Source organism: Haliotis rubra, unplaced genomic scaffold (genome assembly GCF_003918875.1).
Source record: "Haliotis rubra isolate DU_JTF1 unplaced genomic scaffold, ASM391887v1 Scf61, whole genome shotgun sequence".
Taxonomy (NCBI): Eukaryota; Metazoa; Mollusca; class Gastropoda; order Lepetellida; family Haliotidae; genus Haliotis; species Haliotis rubra.
The window spans coordinates 202,583-218,082 of NW_025767313.1; the positions used below are offsets into that span (position 1 = coordinate 202,583).

General features: G+C 39.8%; 2 protein-coding genes across 3 annotated transcripts in view; one reads left to right on the forward strand and one right to left on the reverse strand.

Moving 5' to 3' along the window:
• LOC124255779 (calcium/calmodulin-dependent protein kinase type IV-like) overlaps window positions 1-8,092 on the reverse strand; it is a 31,073-nt gene extending 22,981 nt beyond the window's left edge. The window contains exons 1-3 of one of the 2 annotated variants that reach the window (XM_046689697.1): window positions 7,957-8,092; window positions 2,407-2,485; window positions 321-383 (exon numbers count right to left, since the gene is read on the reverse strand). In XM_046689697.1, coding sequence (XP_046545653.1) covers window positions 321-383; window positions 2,407-2,485; window positions 7,957-8,066 — 252 coding nt within the window. In that variant the 5' untranslated portion in view covers window positions 8,067-8,092. Of the gene's footprint in view, window positions 1-320; window positions 384-2,406; window positions 2,486-4,540; window positions 4,795-7,956 lie in introns of those variants that run through there. The other variant, XM_046689698.1, reaches the window with a different exon arrangement.
• On the forward strand, window positions 6,865-13,007 carry LOC124255778. The gene is made up of 2 exons (XM_046689696.1): window positions 6,865-7,383; window positions 9,348-13,007. The coding sequence occupies exon 2, from the start codon at window positions 9,458-9,460 to the stop codon at window positions 10,865-10,867; it is 1,410 nt and encodes a 469-aa protein (XP_046545652.1). The 5' UTR covers window positions 6,865-7,383; window positions 9,348-9,457; the 3' UTR covers window positions 10,868-13,007.
• The last annotated feature ends 2,493 nt before the right edge of the window (window positions 13,008-15,500 follow it).

Sequence of the window (15,500 nt, forward strand, 5' to 3'; positions counted from 1 at the left end):
GTCTTTCTTATCATTTTTCATATTACAGATGAAACATAAATAACAAACACTAACATTTAAACTTTATTATATTTTTAAAATTAATGGAAAATGGCAAAATACCCAATTGAGTTTGAGTGAGGAGAGTACAATTTACTTGGCTGCTCAAAGAAAAATAAGGATACCCAATTGAGATGAACACAAGCGAGTACATAACTCAATGACCCAAAAAGTTATCTGTAGCTCTGTAAGAGGCTAGATCTAATGGGATGTTGTCTGGGGGTGATATGGCAGGTTTCAGTATGAAGGACACATTTGTCAACCATGGCTACTTTACTTACAATATTGGGATGATTTAACTTCAACAGGATTCCTATCTCTGTGCGCACAACTTTTTTTTCAACCTGTAAAACAAATATAGTATTAACTTCAAGGACACAACATATGTATTTGTTACAACATTGGAAAGCACAGGTCTAGTCAGTACCAAACGTTATTACAAGATATCAGGTATAATTCTAAGCATGTTGGTAGCAATGCCTTTCACCAGCCCAGCATACTAATTACTGTGACAAGCTGGACAGTAATGCGAGTCATGTTAAAAAGTCATGTTAGTGATGTGAGATTTAACACTGTGTCAAGTTCAATAGCAATGTGAGTCATGTTACATAGTAATGTGAGTCATGTAACATAGCAATGTGAGTCATGTTAGATAGCAATGTGAGTCATGTTACATAGCAATGTGAGTCATGTTAGATAGCAATGTGTCATGTTATATAGCAATGTGAGCCATGTGATATAGCAATGTGAGTCATGTTATATAGCAATGAGTCATGTTATATAGCAATGTGAGTCATGTATATAGCAACGTGAGTCATGTTACATAGCAAAGTGAGTCATGTTGCATAGCAATGTGACTCATGTTACATAGCAATGTAAGACATGTTACATAGCAATGTGAGTTACTGTAAACGTAGTATATTTCGCGCAGGTTTTATTTTCTCGCTTTTCGCGCAAAACATTTTTAGCGAAAATTTATACACATGAATAAACCTGTCATTCATTCAGTCTAGCCACTCTCGCCCCTGAGTTACCATAACACATCAAGTTTGAAGACAGAAATCTACGGGAATCTTAAAATGACGACTGATAGTAGCATAAAGAATCAAACTTAACTGTCGCTGTAATGGATTTCCCAAAACATAATTAAATAGTGAGCCAAATCCCATCGCGAATTAGTGAAAACAGCAATGTGTGTTGTGGCGCCATGGAAATTGGTCACATGACAGATGTTTGATACAAAACAGATTAACGAAGCGACTTCGGAAAGAAATAATACAGCAGTATTTTATTTATTCATTTAGATACAAGCGTATCATCATGAAGCGAATAGTCACTAACACTCAATCATCTCATTCACAACAACCCGGCTTGTTTGAAATCACAAAGAGCTTCATTTACAGTATAAGTTAATTAGTCAGATCGTCAGAATTCGGAACATAATATTGATGTGTTTTTCATCTCTTCCGGGAGTAAACGGGTTACTGTGTACTAGTATATCGCACAGATAGGGATTTCCTGTGAGTAAGTAATAAATGCCGCCTGACAGGTTCAGCCACTCTGTTTGTTTTCACTGCTATTAGTGGCGGCCAAAGAGACAGCTGGCAGTTCCGGCAATTACTGATTGCGCGAATAATTGACCGCGCGATGTAGTCTAAACAGTCAATTCCGCGAAAATTGCACCACGCGAAAATAAGTACGTTTACAGTATGTTATATAGCAATGTGAGTCATGTTAGATAGCAATGTGAGTCATGTTAGATAGCAATGTGAGTCATGTTAGATAGGAATGTGAGTCATGTTAGATAGAAATGTGAGTCATGTTCTATAGCAATGTGAGTCATGTTCTATAGCAATGTGTGTCAAGTTCAATAGCAATGAGTCATGTTATATAGCAATGTGAGTCATGTCAGATAACAATGTGAGTTATGTTATATAGCAATGTGAGTCACATTACATTGCAATGTGAGTCATGTTATACACCATTGTGTCTTGTTAGTTAGCAATGTGTCAGGTTGGATAGCAATGTGAGTCATGTTATAAAGTATTGTGTTTTACTGAACAGCAATGTGTGTCAAGGTTGATTAGGGTGCTATTTTAGCTATGGTTTGTTGTTAATTATGTGGAACCTCAGAGATATAGCTAAATGTGGTCTGGGGGCAACATTCATAAAAAACATAGGATAATATCAACTGCTTTCAGTCTTGTCTGACAACCACTCTCCTCAACGGTGAGAGCATTCCTGAGCATGAATCTGGAGATGCTAAAAAAACGCCTGATTTGATTGACTGCTTTAGTTTCGAATCCGAGATAAATCCATGGACAATAATGGATAATTCATAATGGATAATGGATATTTCATACTTACATGTTTTTTTATTATTTTGGCTGCCCATGGAACACCAGTACCCTTGTGTTCACACTTGTGCACAAATGATGTAGCACCCCTGGAAAAATGCATGGCAAATTGATAGAGTCAGAGAAGCCATGTAGCTCACCTGTATTTATATGCCACCACAAACAAAATGTAAAATAACTTGAGAGCAGGATCTAAGATTCCACATAATTTCTCTGATGCACCTCTATGTATGTATATCCGATTAGTGAACTATTGTTTGTACTTGTATATGTCGTATAGCGAACATCTGGTGTCCCCCGCCGTGATATTGCTGGAATATTGCTAAAAGTGGCGTAAAAAACATACATTTATATCTAATAGTACAAATTATGTGCATATTTTTCAAATGTTCTACTGTTTTCACTAGCTGAAATGTGAGCCATTTTGCTTACAAATGGACAACTGAAAATGGGAAACTGATGAAATGAAAGTAAAGATGCAATGCCAAAAATTACAGCAAAATACATTTCAGACGTATAGGTCAATATTTTGTGTGTCCACCATGTTGGGCGATACATGCATGGCACCAAGATGTCATACTGCTGATAATATGCATATAGCTGCCACTGGTATTTCCCACCTTTCTGCTTGATCAGCTACCCCAAGCTGGTGAACACGGTCTGCCTGTAAAACAGTGGCTCCACCTATGACATGACCAGGGGCGGTGGGGTAGCCTAATGGTCAAAGCATCCGCTCGTCACGCTGGAGACCCAGGTTAGATTCTCCACATGGGTACAATGTGTGAAGCCCGTATCTGGTGTCTCCCGCCGTGATGTTGCTGTAATATTGCTAACAGCGGCATAACACCATACTCACTCATGACATGACCCAGGATTTAGTGGACCAATATCTATGCCTTCACTTCTGAGATAATCAGTGATGACCAAAACAAGATGTGTTGTGGCACTGTAAGTTCAAGTTCCTGATATGCAGAATATTGATGCAGAATCACCGTCAACAAGTAACGTTCACAACACAGAATATTTCACATAGAATTTTCCTCAGTTATCACATAACATGTGATGTCATATATTTTGCCTCAAAAGGATTTTTATGATCACTGCTGTAAGTAGTCATTCTAAAATTAGACTTTCACTTTGCCATTGAATTTGGATTTCACATGTCTAATACAAAGCTGACATGTTCTTCCCAGATAGCATTCAGACGTTGGCCAAACACTGGCAATGGTTTTGCTAACATTGCCAACGTTGGGCCAACATCCGAATGGTATCTGGGTTGTTCTTCTTTCTTAGTTATGCTGCAACTATGTGTAATCACAAAGCAGCTTTAGTTGGAAATTTCTACCTTCTCAGTTTTGTACCTTTCTTTTATCTATCATAAGCATCACTAACAGTCAAGTGTGCCATGCCAAACATTGTGTGCAATGCAAAGTTATCACTTTGTACATCAGTACACCATGTACGAGATACTGATAAATAGGTCTCACACAAATGTTGAGAAATATACTTGTACATTGTGTTTCTCCAAATTATGAACACCTTTATCTGTGAAACAGTGTAAATAGTAAGCTGAGACATACAATGCAATGAAAATTAGGATGTTTACAGTGAAATATAGAAGCAGCTGTTCGAGTAATGCAAATATTTTTAAGTTTTAATATTTGATAAGACCAGCTACACGAATGTGCCTGATATTCCACTGAGTGTAAAACTGAGTGTAAAAATAGCAGACCATTGAGAGAATCCCGCGAGGCTACTGCCTTGATAGAACACCTAAAGTGTATCATGTACAAGTAACAATACCTGTATGACACATGGAACTTCCAAGCAGACCATGGTTTTCATTTACACTGAATCTTAGCTACACATAGCGGGATGTTTATAGTGCTTAGCATAACCAGTGCTTGTACCTATTCAATATTCAGTAAAAGCTAGACATTGCTCTGCATATTTACATGCATAGAGGTGTGAAATACACGGGGCCACACGTGATTGTTACGAGTCTGTAGTACTACACATGTAGCTCGATGAGTGGCATGTCATACTGACACTGAATATGTTATCTTGTAACTTGCAGTAAAAAAATCAATCCAATGACAACACAACAAACTCGGGTCGAAGAAAGCTCAATCTGGTTCACTTACCTCCCCAATTCCTTGCCCACGTTATAGAACGAGTCAAAAGATTCGTTCTTAATGCTTTCATTCACCCAAAATTCTTCTCTCTTTCCTATCGGCATCTTGATTTGTTTACAAGCTAGTGTGTGTGCTCGCTGCCCAGGTCCGTTGCTACACTAAACCGCCATGTCCAAACGTTGCGATGTGACGTCACAGAGGTCAGAGGGCGCGCACCTGCTTCCCTGTGTTGAGGTCAGGTCAACTTCACGCGGGCGGGTAATTCGAATGTTATTTTTATACGGAAGGTGTTTTAAAGCGTCTAACTGAAATGTTATGCTTAGTGGCTTCTATACAGTTCTATACATAATCACTATATGTTTAGGGTAACTATGGTGTTAGTTAAATGACTTAATAATAGAGTGTATTTGAATGCATAAATGAAGGAACATTTGTAGATGTTTTCCGGCATTACTTGCCTTGCACGACGTTGTGCACAACAGAGAACTATATCTGAAGCCGTGAATCCATGTTACTCATGTATTCATGTTACTGAATTCATAAGTAATCCTCGTGGTTCAGTTTATATGTGTCGATCTGTGTGTTATTTTCAGTATTATTTTCAACATCATTTATCTGGTTAAGTGAAACGTGACTCACGTGACTATTGGCGCGGACACATTTCAACCAGCACCGAGTTTCCTGTGGTGTTCATTGCAGCATATATTATATTTTATTTATTTTATATATATTGCCAGTTTAACGTTTCGCAAACCAAATAATGGATTAATATCTAGATATAATAACATATCTCCCCCGCTAATGTTTGTAAAGGAAACAACTTCAAAGAGGTTAGTATAGGCGTGGAATTAACCCGGTAACTTGACATTCGTTTTCATTTCTGGTCATTTCGTTTTGCCGAAAAATTCATGTCATTCTTAAAAACAATCTGTCTTCTAAAATATTTTTTTCACATCTACCACAAACGCAACTGGCTAATTAGCATGTATGGATAATTCGACTCTGCCTAACAGTAACATGGCTAACACTAAATAAATAATTGAGGCTAAATTATGGCCAGAGGGTTGATTTTACAGATTTTCAGGAAGCTGTTTTTCTAGCATTCGAACGAGAGAGAGCATTTGATATGAACTAATTTTCTTGTACAATACTTGCTGAATGAGTGAGTGATTAGGGCTTCACGTCGTCTTAACAATATTCCAGTTACATCACGGCAAGTCAAGCTAATTGTGGGAGGGAAGCCTGAAGTGATGCATATGCAGGGGCGGATACAGGAGGGGGAAGGGGGAGTTCATTTTCACCCGTTTTAACGAGCGTTTTAATAGTATTCAATAAAAATGGGGGGGGGGAACCCTGCACACAAACCCACCTACACCCACGCCCACGCCCACGCCCACGCCCACGCCCACGCCCACGCCCACGCCCACGCCCACGCCCTACTGGACCCGCCTATTATAACATAGTCCTTCTTCCAGAGTCTTGCGATTAAAATTAAGAAAGGAGTCCAAGTCAAGTCCAGAATATTTGCTCGAGTCTAGATTGCCCGTAATTAAGAATGGTTCCCTGGCTCCTTTTGCATTCTGTCTTTGGAAGATATATATTTTTAAGACAACTTTATTTCTAGGACTAAATGTCTGTCTGGCGGTTACCACTCTGGTGAACCCACGTGCACAGGTATAGTTCTGACAAACCTAGAAACATAACCGAACTCGTTGTCATTGGTTTCTCGCGTGTCAGAGGGACGCAGGTCTGCAGTGAACTGCGGCGACTGTTAGCCGACTGGGGAACCCGTTTTCAAAATAATTAAGGAAAAGAGGCCTGGCTCCCGTAACAATCTGACCATGCCATTAAAATATACCAGAAAGGAAACCATGTTTTGGGGAGTAAATCGTCAAACATTTACTCCGAAGTTATATTATTGTTATTTTTTCAGCGGATCCGTGAACCAAATAAATAGAAATAAATAAATCCAACGCCTAAAAATGTACTGGTAATTAAAATACAGCAAGCGTAAAGTACCACCAAATGGATTCAAATACATATTCGAAAAACTCTGTTATAAATACATATGAAGAAAATGTCATAAGCATTAGAAAAAAACTACACATTTAACTAGACAGGTCTGTTTTATGAGAGAACATATACCGTATAACTAGATAAACAGTCTCTAGATTGGCCTTACATGGCTGAAATTAAGGCATCGTAATGTTGCCTCACTGTATCTTTGTAAAAATAACTTAGTCACCTAGGTGCGGGAACATTTACTGGTAAATTATGAAGGCATCACTCAATACTTTTGTAATGACGTGGTCACATATGCGCTATTTTAGTGTCACGCATGTACAGTACATGTCTACGGTTTATCCTCGTTTTGCCACCACCCTGAAAAGGAGTAACAGCTGCTGTGTTTATACAAGCCCATGGGTCATGTCAAAGTTACTCACAGCAGCAAGTGAGTGAACTGAACTCAGGCTTAATGAGCATCCACGATAATGTTAACAGTGTTCATTATATCTACGAAAACTAACTTGTGAGTAACATGGAGTACATGGAGTATTGTTCCGGTCATATGATCGCGTACATGTACAAGAGGCACTCCCCTTTACTCGGGGCTATTGATGCATGTCGAGTTGACCTACAACTCGTGGGGACGGTGGGATTTCCCAGACAACCTACGACGTAAAATGCTGGAATATTGTCTCTATCCAACAAGACATGTAACAAAGACACAGGGCAATATTATCACATAATGTATATTCTACAATGTAAAGTGTAAATAGTGCAGATGAATATGTGAACCTTGCCTCAGTCCTCGGAATTACAAGGTCGACATGAAGACATTCACAGTGAAGGTAAGTGGGCACGGTTTATTCGCAGTAGATCATTAGTAACGACTGTTCTGTATCATCTCATAACCGTTTGAAAACCACATGAAATGAAACGTTATGTAGACTGATAACTGTTTCTGCGTGAATCATTTCAGTTGAACAACGACTGGCACGTGACGGAGGCACAAACTGATTCACATTGTAAGTGTCGTTCGTCCTGGACTGACTGACTGAGTTTGGTTTTACGCCGCTTTTAGCAATATTCAAGTAATATCACGGCGGGGGACACCAGAAATGGGCGTCACTCATTGTACCTATGTGGGGATTCGAACCCGGGTCTTCGGCGTGACGAGCCAACGCTTTAACCACTAGACGTACCCCACCGCCCCCGTTCATCCTGAAGATAACCTAGGTGAAGATGCTCGCGTGCCAAAGATTCTTGTGTTAGAATCCATGATTATCGAATCCTGGCGCGGCAAAGAGAAGCAGCCACAACATGGAATTACTCGTGGTACTCAGACAGTGCCTTCTGAGCAACTGTTGTATTAAGATAATAATTATTGTTGACGCCATTATGATAATGATAATAATAATCACCAGTCCTTCTGTCTGTATGTACGTTTATATTTTATACACCTGGAAATGATTTCAGCCAGACCAATGGTGATTGCGAGTAGATCGATAGACACGCATGTAGATGTAAACATGGTTACTTCCGGGGACGTGTAAGCGAAGCCGAGGCTGTTCTACATAAAATCGTAGATCAGCTGACACATAGTTACTGCCGCTTGGCAGTCCACGGGCCAGTCAGATATTACAACATTCAGATAAAATGGTATATACGTCTATATCCATGATGTTTTGTGTGCGTGGGATTTATGAAGGGATGTAGTAAATGTTACGACGACTTATATGTGATATAGATCACGTAGATTGAAACCGCACGAGAGAGTATGAATACCCACATCATATGACCACCACGTAACCAGAAGAGGGTATCAATACCTACTTCATGTGTAAATATATTATATAAATATATAATATACATTATATCTCACGTCACCATATAGCCAGGAGAGTGTATCAAATATACCTAATTCACATGTAAATACATTATATATCTCACGTCACCATATAGCCAGGAAAGTGTATCAATACCTACTTCACATGTAAAAACATTATATATCTCACGTCACCATAAAGCCAGAAGAGTGTACCAATACCTACTTCACATGTAAATACATTATTTATCTCACGTCACCATATAGCCAGGAGAGGGTATCAATACCTACTTCACATGTAAAAACATTATATATCTCACGTCACCATATATAGCCAGAAGAGTGTACCAATACCTACTTCACATGTAAATACATTATATGTCTGACGTCACCATATAGCCAGGAGAGGGTATCAATACCTACTTCACATGTAAATACATTACATATCTCACGTCACCATATAGCCAGGAGAGTGTATCAATACCCACTTCACGTGTAAATACATTAAATATCTCACGTCACCATATAGCCAGGAGAGGGTATCAATACCTAATTCACATGTAAATACATGATATATCTCACGTCACCATATAGCCAGGAGAGGGTATCAATACCTATTTCACATGTAAATACATGATATAACTCACGTCACCATGTACATGTAATCAGGAGAGTGCATGAGTACCTACTTCACGTGTAAATACATTATATCACATGGCACATTGACGTATCTGACACGGATCTGACTCGTGAACAATAACCACCTCTTTGTATCAGAGTGTTCTCCCATCTAAGTGGGTTTTGAGAGATGACTTGATTCTTCTTCATAAGAACTGGTCATCACTGAGCGGAGACATCCATTACTCCCCGCATCAGCAAATGAAACAGTCCTTATAAGTCCTCAATAGATACATTTCCTTGTGTTGAAATTCAACTTTGTTGTTATTTGCAACAAGTTGTAACTATCCCACCTCTTCTATTTTTCAGACATCTCCAAAGGCAGTGGTCGATGTGCGAAGCATGGAGAAAGGCCAACACCATTAGAGGATATGTAGATATATGGTTAATACCTTTGCTGGCTACGTTTAAAAGACAAGATGGCACGAAGAGTCATGAATGAACTAGAGAAACGGGCACTTCAACAGCTCACTTGTGATTTTGTCGAGAGACTCGATCCAAAATACCACGTAATTGACTTTCTGTATTCCAAAGAACAGTTGACGCAGCTTGAGTACGAGGAGTTGTTCGAGATAACCAACAGAGCAATACAATGCCGGACCCTGCTCGCCATGGTCAGAAGGAAGTGTTCAATGGAGGTGTTCATGAGCTCGCTGTGTCTCAACAATGACTATACGTTCCTTGCAGACAAAATACAGGAAGTGCTATGTCAGCTGGAGAGGGAGCAGGCAGCACACGGAAGATGTAGTAGGCCTCAGAAAAGGAGGAGAACTTATCAACTCTGTGATGTTGAAGAAGATGAGGATGAAGTTAACCAAGAAGACAACACGCCATCCTATAAGAATATCTGTCCAATGTGCAAATGTCCGGCAAGAATTAACACCATGACGAAAAAGAAGAGGATTCTCACAAAAATGCAGCAACATTTAAAGTTTCTTTGTATGGAGGGAAACTCAACAGATCACGAAACTTTCCTTGGAAAACTGGGCTCCAAATGGAAGAAAGATGCAGACGTCCAGTTCATCATCCTGGACGCTCGGGCGCGAACCATGAGGGTTTCTAGTTCAGACGTGTCGGGTGACACTGACTCCTTCAAAGAAATGGAGTCCTTAATTCCGTATACTTCCGACCCAACATCCTCAAGCATGATTTTCCTGGCTCGTAAAGCGTCACTGTTTGACGTGAAAGGACGAGCTGAAGATGGCTTCACCGTTTTAGGATATGCCAAAACTCACGCCGATCGGGTTGTCCCATGCAGGGATACCGGTCTAGTCATTTACATGGAAATCAACCTTCTGCTGAAAGAATATGAACTTAAGCCGACCGAGGAAACGAAAAATCAGATAATAGAAAGAATAAAGGAAGCAATTGAAGTTCACTTCAGTCAAGAGGAAGACGATGTGAAAGAGGATTGTTCTAGAATGCTGTATGTGAAGTTGGCCTGTTTTTATCTAGGAATTGGGCTTATGGGAAACAAGATCGCTGATATCAGGACTACAGTGAGCGATATCAAGACCGCCGAATGCGTTCTAGATCGTGTTGAATCGAAATGGGAGAACATGGATGCCAGGAGAAAGATGTTCTTCTATTTAGCTAAAGCCGTCTTGAGTCAAGAGACGGGACAGATGGAGAGAGCACTACATTTTGGAGAAATCGCAAAACAGATGGGTGAAAGAGGAAAGTTTGAACGCGAACTAAAACACATTGACCCTTTGACTCGAGACCTGGCTATTGAATATGATCGGATGTTGTCTATGAGAGGTGAGGAGATTATTCGGGAGTTCCATGATCTGAGTAATGATGGGGAAACTGCCAGAGACATCCCATAGCCTTCATCGTTAATGTCGTGTGGATATTGGTATTTCCCGGAATCTTTCCAACTGATCCTTTCTAAATTGAGATTATCCAACATTAATGATTTGTTAACTGTGACATATTTCTATTTAGTGTGAACAATTGTAATTGTAAACTGGAGTATCATATGAGGGAGCAATCAGTCACTGTACGAGCGATGCTGGTGTTTATATTTCGAAGTGATTGGAAGTGGTGCCAAAATATGTCGTGCTGAGCGGACAGAGATTCGGAAGTATGGAAGTGACCATCACCGTGATTGCCGCGGATGCCGTGCCAAATTGTTAAAGAAATTGCCACGGCAGCCACGGTACTAGTGAGAAACCTGGTAGACCGTATTACAACGGGGGGAACGCAACAAAACGTGACATCACGTAATATAGGCCGTAACAAAACTTGTAGACTGTCCGTAGTGGGTTCGCAGTGGGACGGTAGGCATGTGTATTCCCCGGCATCTCATGATCTTTCAAGTTGTCACGTTCGGCCACGTTTGTTTGGCTTTTTGCCACGGTTGTTTCACCCTTGCTGCCCTTTTTGTCCCGGTTCTCACGACAGGCTTGGTTGTATGGTTGTCGATTCGTCTCGTTCTATCACGGAGCATTCAGGCGTGTGACGGTTTACAGGGCAGGCGAGATACGGCACATTGCGTTCTCTGGCATTCCGTCTCAGCAGCTGATGATCGCCTTCTTGCTGACGCAAGGGCTCGATGTATGCCCTCAGCAAACATACAAACACAAAATCTTCTTCATCTTGGGGATTTTATGCTGCTCTTGTGACTCAGGATACAATGCCTGTCATTGCTTGGGAGGCCTTTTTTATACCGTGGGCACAAACGTGGCCCAAAGCTGGCCGGTGTCCACGTTTCGTCGGTAGAAAGTCTTGACAGAACGCGTAAAATGTGTCAAAACCTTGATCAAAACGTGGTAACATGAGGGAACCCATCAGGACGCGACAGGCAGGGAGGAAACGTAGTGGCATCCGTAGTGGACTGCGGGCAGAACCGTAGTGCGCCTTTGTGCTTTCGAGACTCAGCAGCCTGTTTTTCCCAACGGCCCATCACGGATACCGTGACAGACCGTGAGAAAACTTAGCATGGCCTAACAAAACTTGTCTTTGGAGAAAAAAATGACCCAAATCCCACGGCGCACTACGTTTCGGGGAAACGGGGTTGCGTTGCCGCCGGGGACATAGTGTAACCCTAGCATTAGGTGAATGAATACATTTGAACCAATCATTTTTAGTTTTAAATTAAATGGAAAGTGCAAGGGTGAAGTTGGCAGAAAGAAATATATAGTGTTTGGTTATAAACACTTGATAAATATGTATTTAGGAACATTCTTCGTTACGATTACTCAACGATATTTTACATCCCTTCTTGGATTCGTGTACAAATTATACATACTCCATGAGCTTACTCTGTTTGAGATGTTTCGTGTGCAATATCTGTACTGGCATTGGTGCACAGTGCATGTGCCTTTTCCAAGAAATGAACTAAAACTGAGCCTATCTCTAACATGGCTCTATTCGCGTTGCATATTGAAAGAAATGAGCGATATGATCGTAAAGTGTAGAAGCTGTGCGTTAGCCGAGTGATGGAAATGCTTGCCCGCTACACGGAAGGCCAGCGTGGATTTCCTCTATAACTGAAGCCCATTTTCTGCAGTTCTTGCCTTGATACTAAGTTTGAACAAACTCAGTAAATGCACGATGTTGTTACTGGATATTCATTGTATGGTTTCACCAATGGCCGCCGTCACATGGCCGGAGAAGTGCTGTCCAGCGTCAGGCAATCAATATACTCTTCTTTCTTCAAGCAAACTGTGTGATGGGTCGGACATGTTTACTCTTCTCGAACAAAGGTGTCATCAAGGCTTTCAATGATCCAGTCATATATATTCATCAATGTGTTGTATTTTGAGAAACCATGGGGCTGTTTTGGCTTTATGGTCCTGGCTGATTATTTCCTTGGACGGAGTTCATAGTTTTACATATAGAATATTTATGTATTATTGTATTACGTGTTATCATTCCTCATTCTGTCGTTACTGTGTTTTACTACATGTATTTTGATATTTGTATATTTGACCGATTTAATTCTGTATAAAAAAATTCTCGACATTTGGTTTGTTAAGTGTTTTAATTTGGAATGCTAATTAACTCTGTCAAAGAGTATCTGTTGGTTGAAGAAGGGAGATCCGCGTAGTTTTCAAGGATACACGTATAAACCTAAATTACATCCTTACTCCTAGATGTACATCTAGTCTCTGAACTGACCACATTTTACAGAAAAAAGTTCTTAGATGTCATTTAATAAAACAAAAACGAGCCAACAGAGTTCCTTCATTTGCATAACTCGATCGTGATCTAGACTACGGTATTGGATATACCTGTGTCAGGACCGGTATGGCAGACTTCCCAACTTCAATAATTTGACAAAACATTATTGTGTTCCAAATATTTCAAAATGATATTCCAGAAGTATTTTCAATGTATACATACTATGTGAGCCAGTGTGTACAGTAACCTATGCATATTAAAGCATACGTCAATAGGAAGCGGTTAAAAAACTAGATGTGAAAGTCATGATCATTGTATAGCTTGGCACTCTTACATCTCCCATAATGAATGTTCTCTGGGACGTTATCTCATTACCATATAAATAGATAGTATTGTCATTTTCTTTCGTTCTTGCAATAATATGGCATCCAGACCTGTTTCAAGTTTAGTATATACATGTCATGCGTACATTATGTAATTACGCTGCATCATGCTCCTGAGAAAACACATATCACCATCATATGAACATCATAGTTACAGTGATTACGTACTGTAGGCTATCGACACATTGTAGATTTACATATCCAGGTCCACATAAGTCATTATTGAGCTTCTAAGATTCATGGCATGGATGCAAAGCTAGTGAAAGGTAAACTTACACAGTATAGGATGGACATAGTATTTTCATTGTGTGTATTTATGTCTAAGATAATTACATACTTTACAAATTAACAGAAAAGGGTATTCGTTTTTCGACAAGACTCGTGTTGCAGTTTTTCATCTCGTAGGATATTATGATAATGTAATATCATTATATTGTGGAGGAGAACTGCAACTTAACGGGAGAGTGCAACGACATTTATCAATACTGATACTTTGAAGATATGGTTAGACACCAAAATTCAATTTTAAATATTGAAAATACACACATTTTGGGACTATTAACTTCTGAATACTACTCTTGTTCGTGTATATATGTTAATCTCGATTAAAGATGTAAATATCTTTGTATACGAAACTGCTTGTTTTTCCCTAAATAGCGTAGCTCAAGCCAAATGTATATGAGGTATTTTTAACCTCGGATACTCAATTAACCATTTACAGTTCATAACTCTTTCTTGGGTAACGACATCTAGACATAGATTTTACCTTACTGTAAACAGTGACTTGTATGATGAAATGTACAATGGATATCGCCTCTTACGACATGATCAAGTGCCGAAGACCTAAAAATTGTTTGCACGTTTGCACGCTAAGATAAGGATTTTTTTTCTTTAGATTTATACTCAAAGGCTCACGTTATTGTGACACAAATGCAACAAACAGAATCAGTGTTACACCTTTACTACCGCGAATGAAATGTTATTACATGAAAAGACAAATATTTGAAGATATGGTAATCAGAACAGCCCTCCTGGCGTATGTAAAAGAGCCACAACAGAAGAGGGGGTTCACAAGCATGTTCACATGGTCAGTAGCGAGAGTGTCCGCCTTGTGCATTGATGCAGATCTGGCACCCTCGCCTCATCCAGGCCACTAAACGGCAATGAACGCCCTGGAGGAGATCCCTGAAACATTGGATTCCGATGACGTCGCAACATCGTGCCATTTAATTCCAGACGTGGAATGACAAGTCAGGGGATCTTACGAGCCAGAGAAGCACTTTAACTTTGTTCTGATTATTCCATCCTTTTCCAACATCACAACTTTAGTTTTATGTATGTTTGCAGTAAGTAAATATCTATGGCAATATTTTTAAAGAACATCTAGAGGTTTCTGTTGATCAACTACAGTATCAACAAACAAAATGACATGTATACAGTACTAGAAGTACCAGGGGAAGCTCTGGGTGGATCTGAATGCCTGGTTAACATCATGGTTCTGGTAGAGCCAAGTCATTTATGAACCAAAACCAACTAAAACACAACTTTGACTCCAACATTATACGGAAAAAATCTGAAAGTTCACTTGTATATTTAACGCAGGAGATAACATCTTTATAGATTGAACATGTTTATGCATCTTTGGTGGGCACCGTGGTCGACAAGGCAAATCTCCAGATGGGAAATCTATGAAAGGTGTGTACAAGTTACCTTTCTTTTTAGAGTTCTTGTATGGCAGAATGCAGTATAAAAATATTGTCAGTAGTAGAGAAGCGGGTATGGGTCGGGTATGGAATAAGTTTTATCTTGTGACTCATCCCAAAACTGCAGTCTCTCAGTTACTACTGTAGTATAGACTGTGCTATGAGTATTGTTATACCTCTGTCGTTGGCTGGTATGTCAGTATCACCTTTGTGGAGAGGGTAACAAATAGTGAGTAACTGAGTATAGT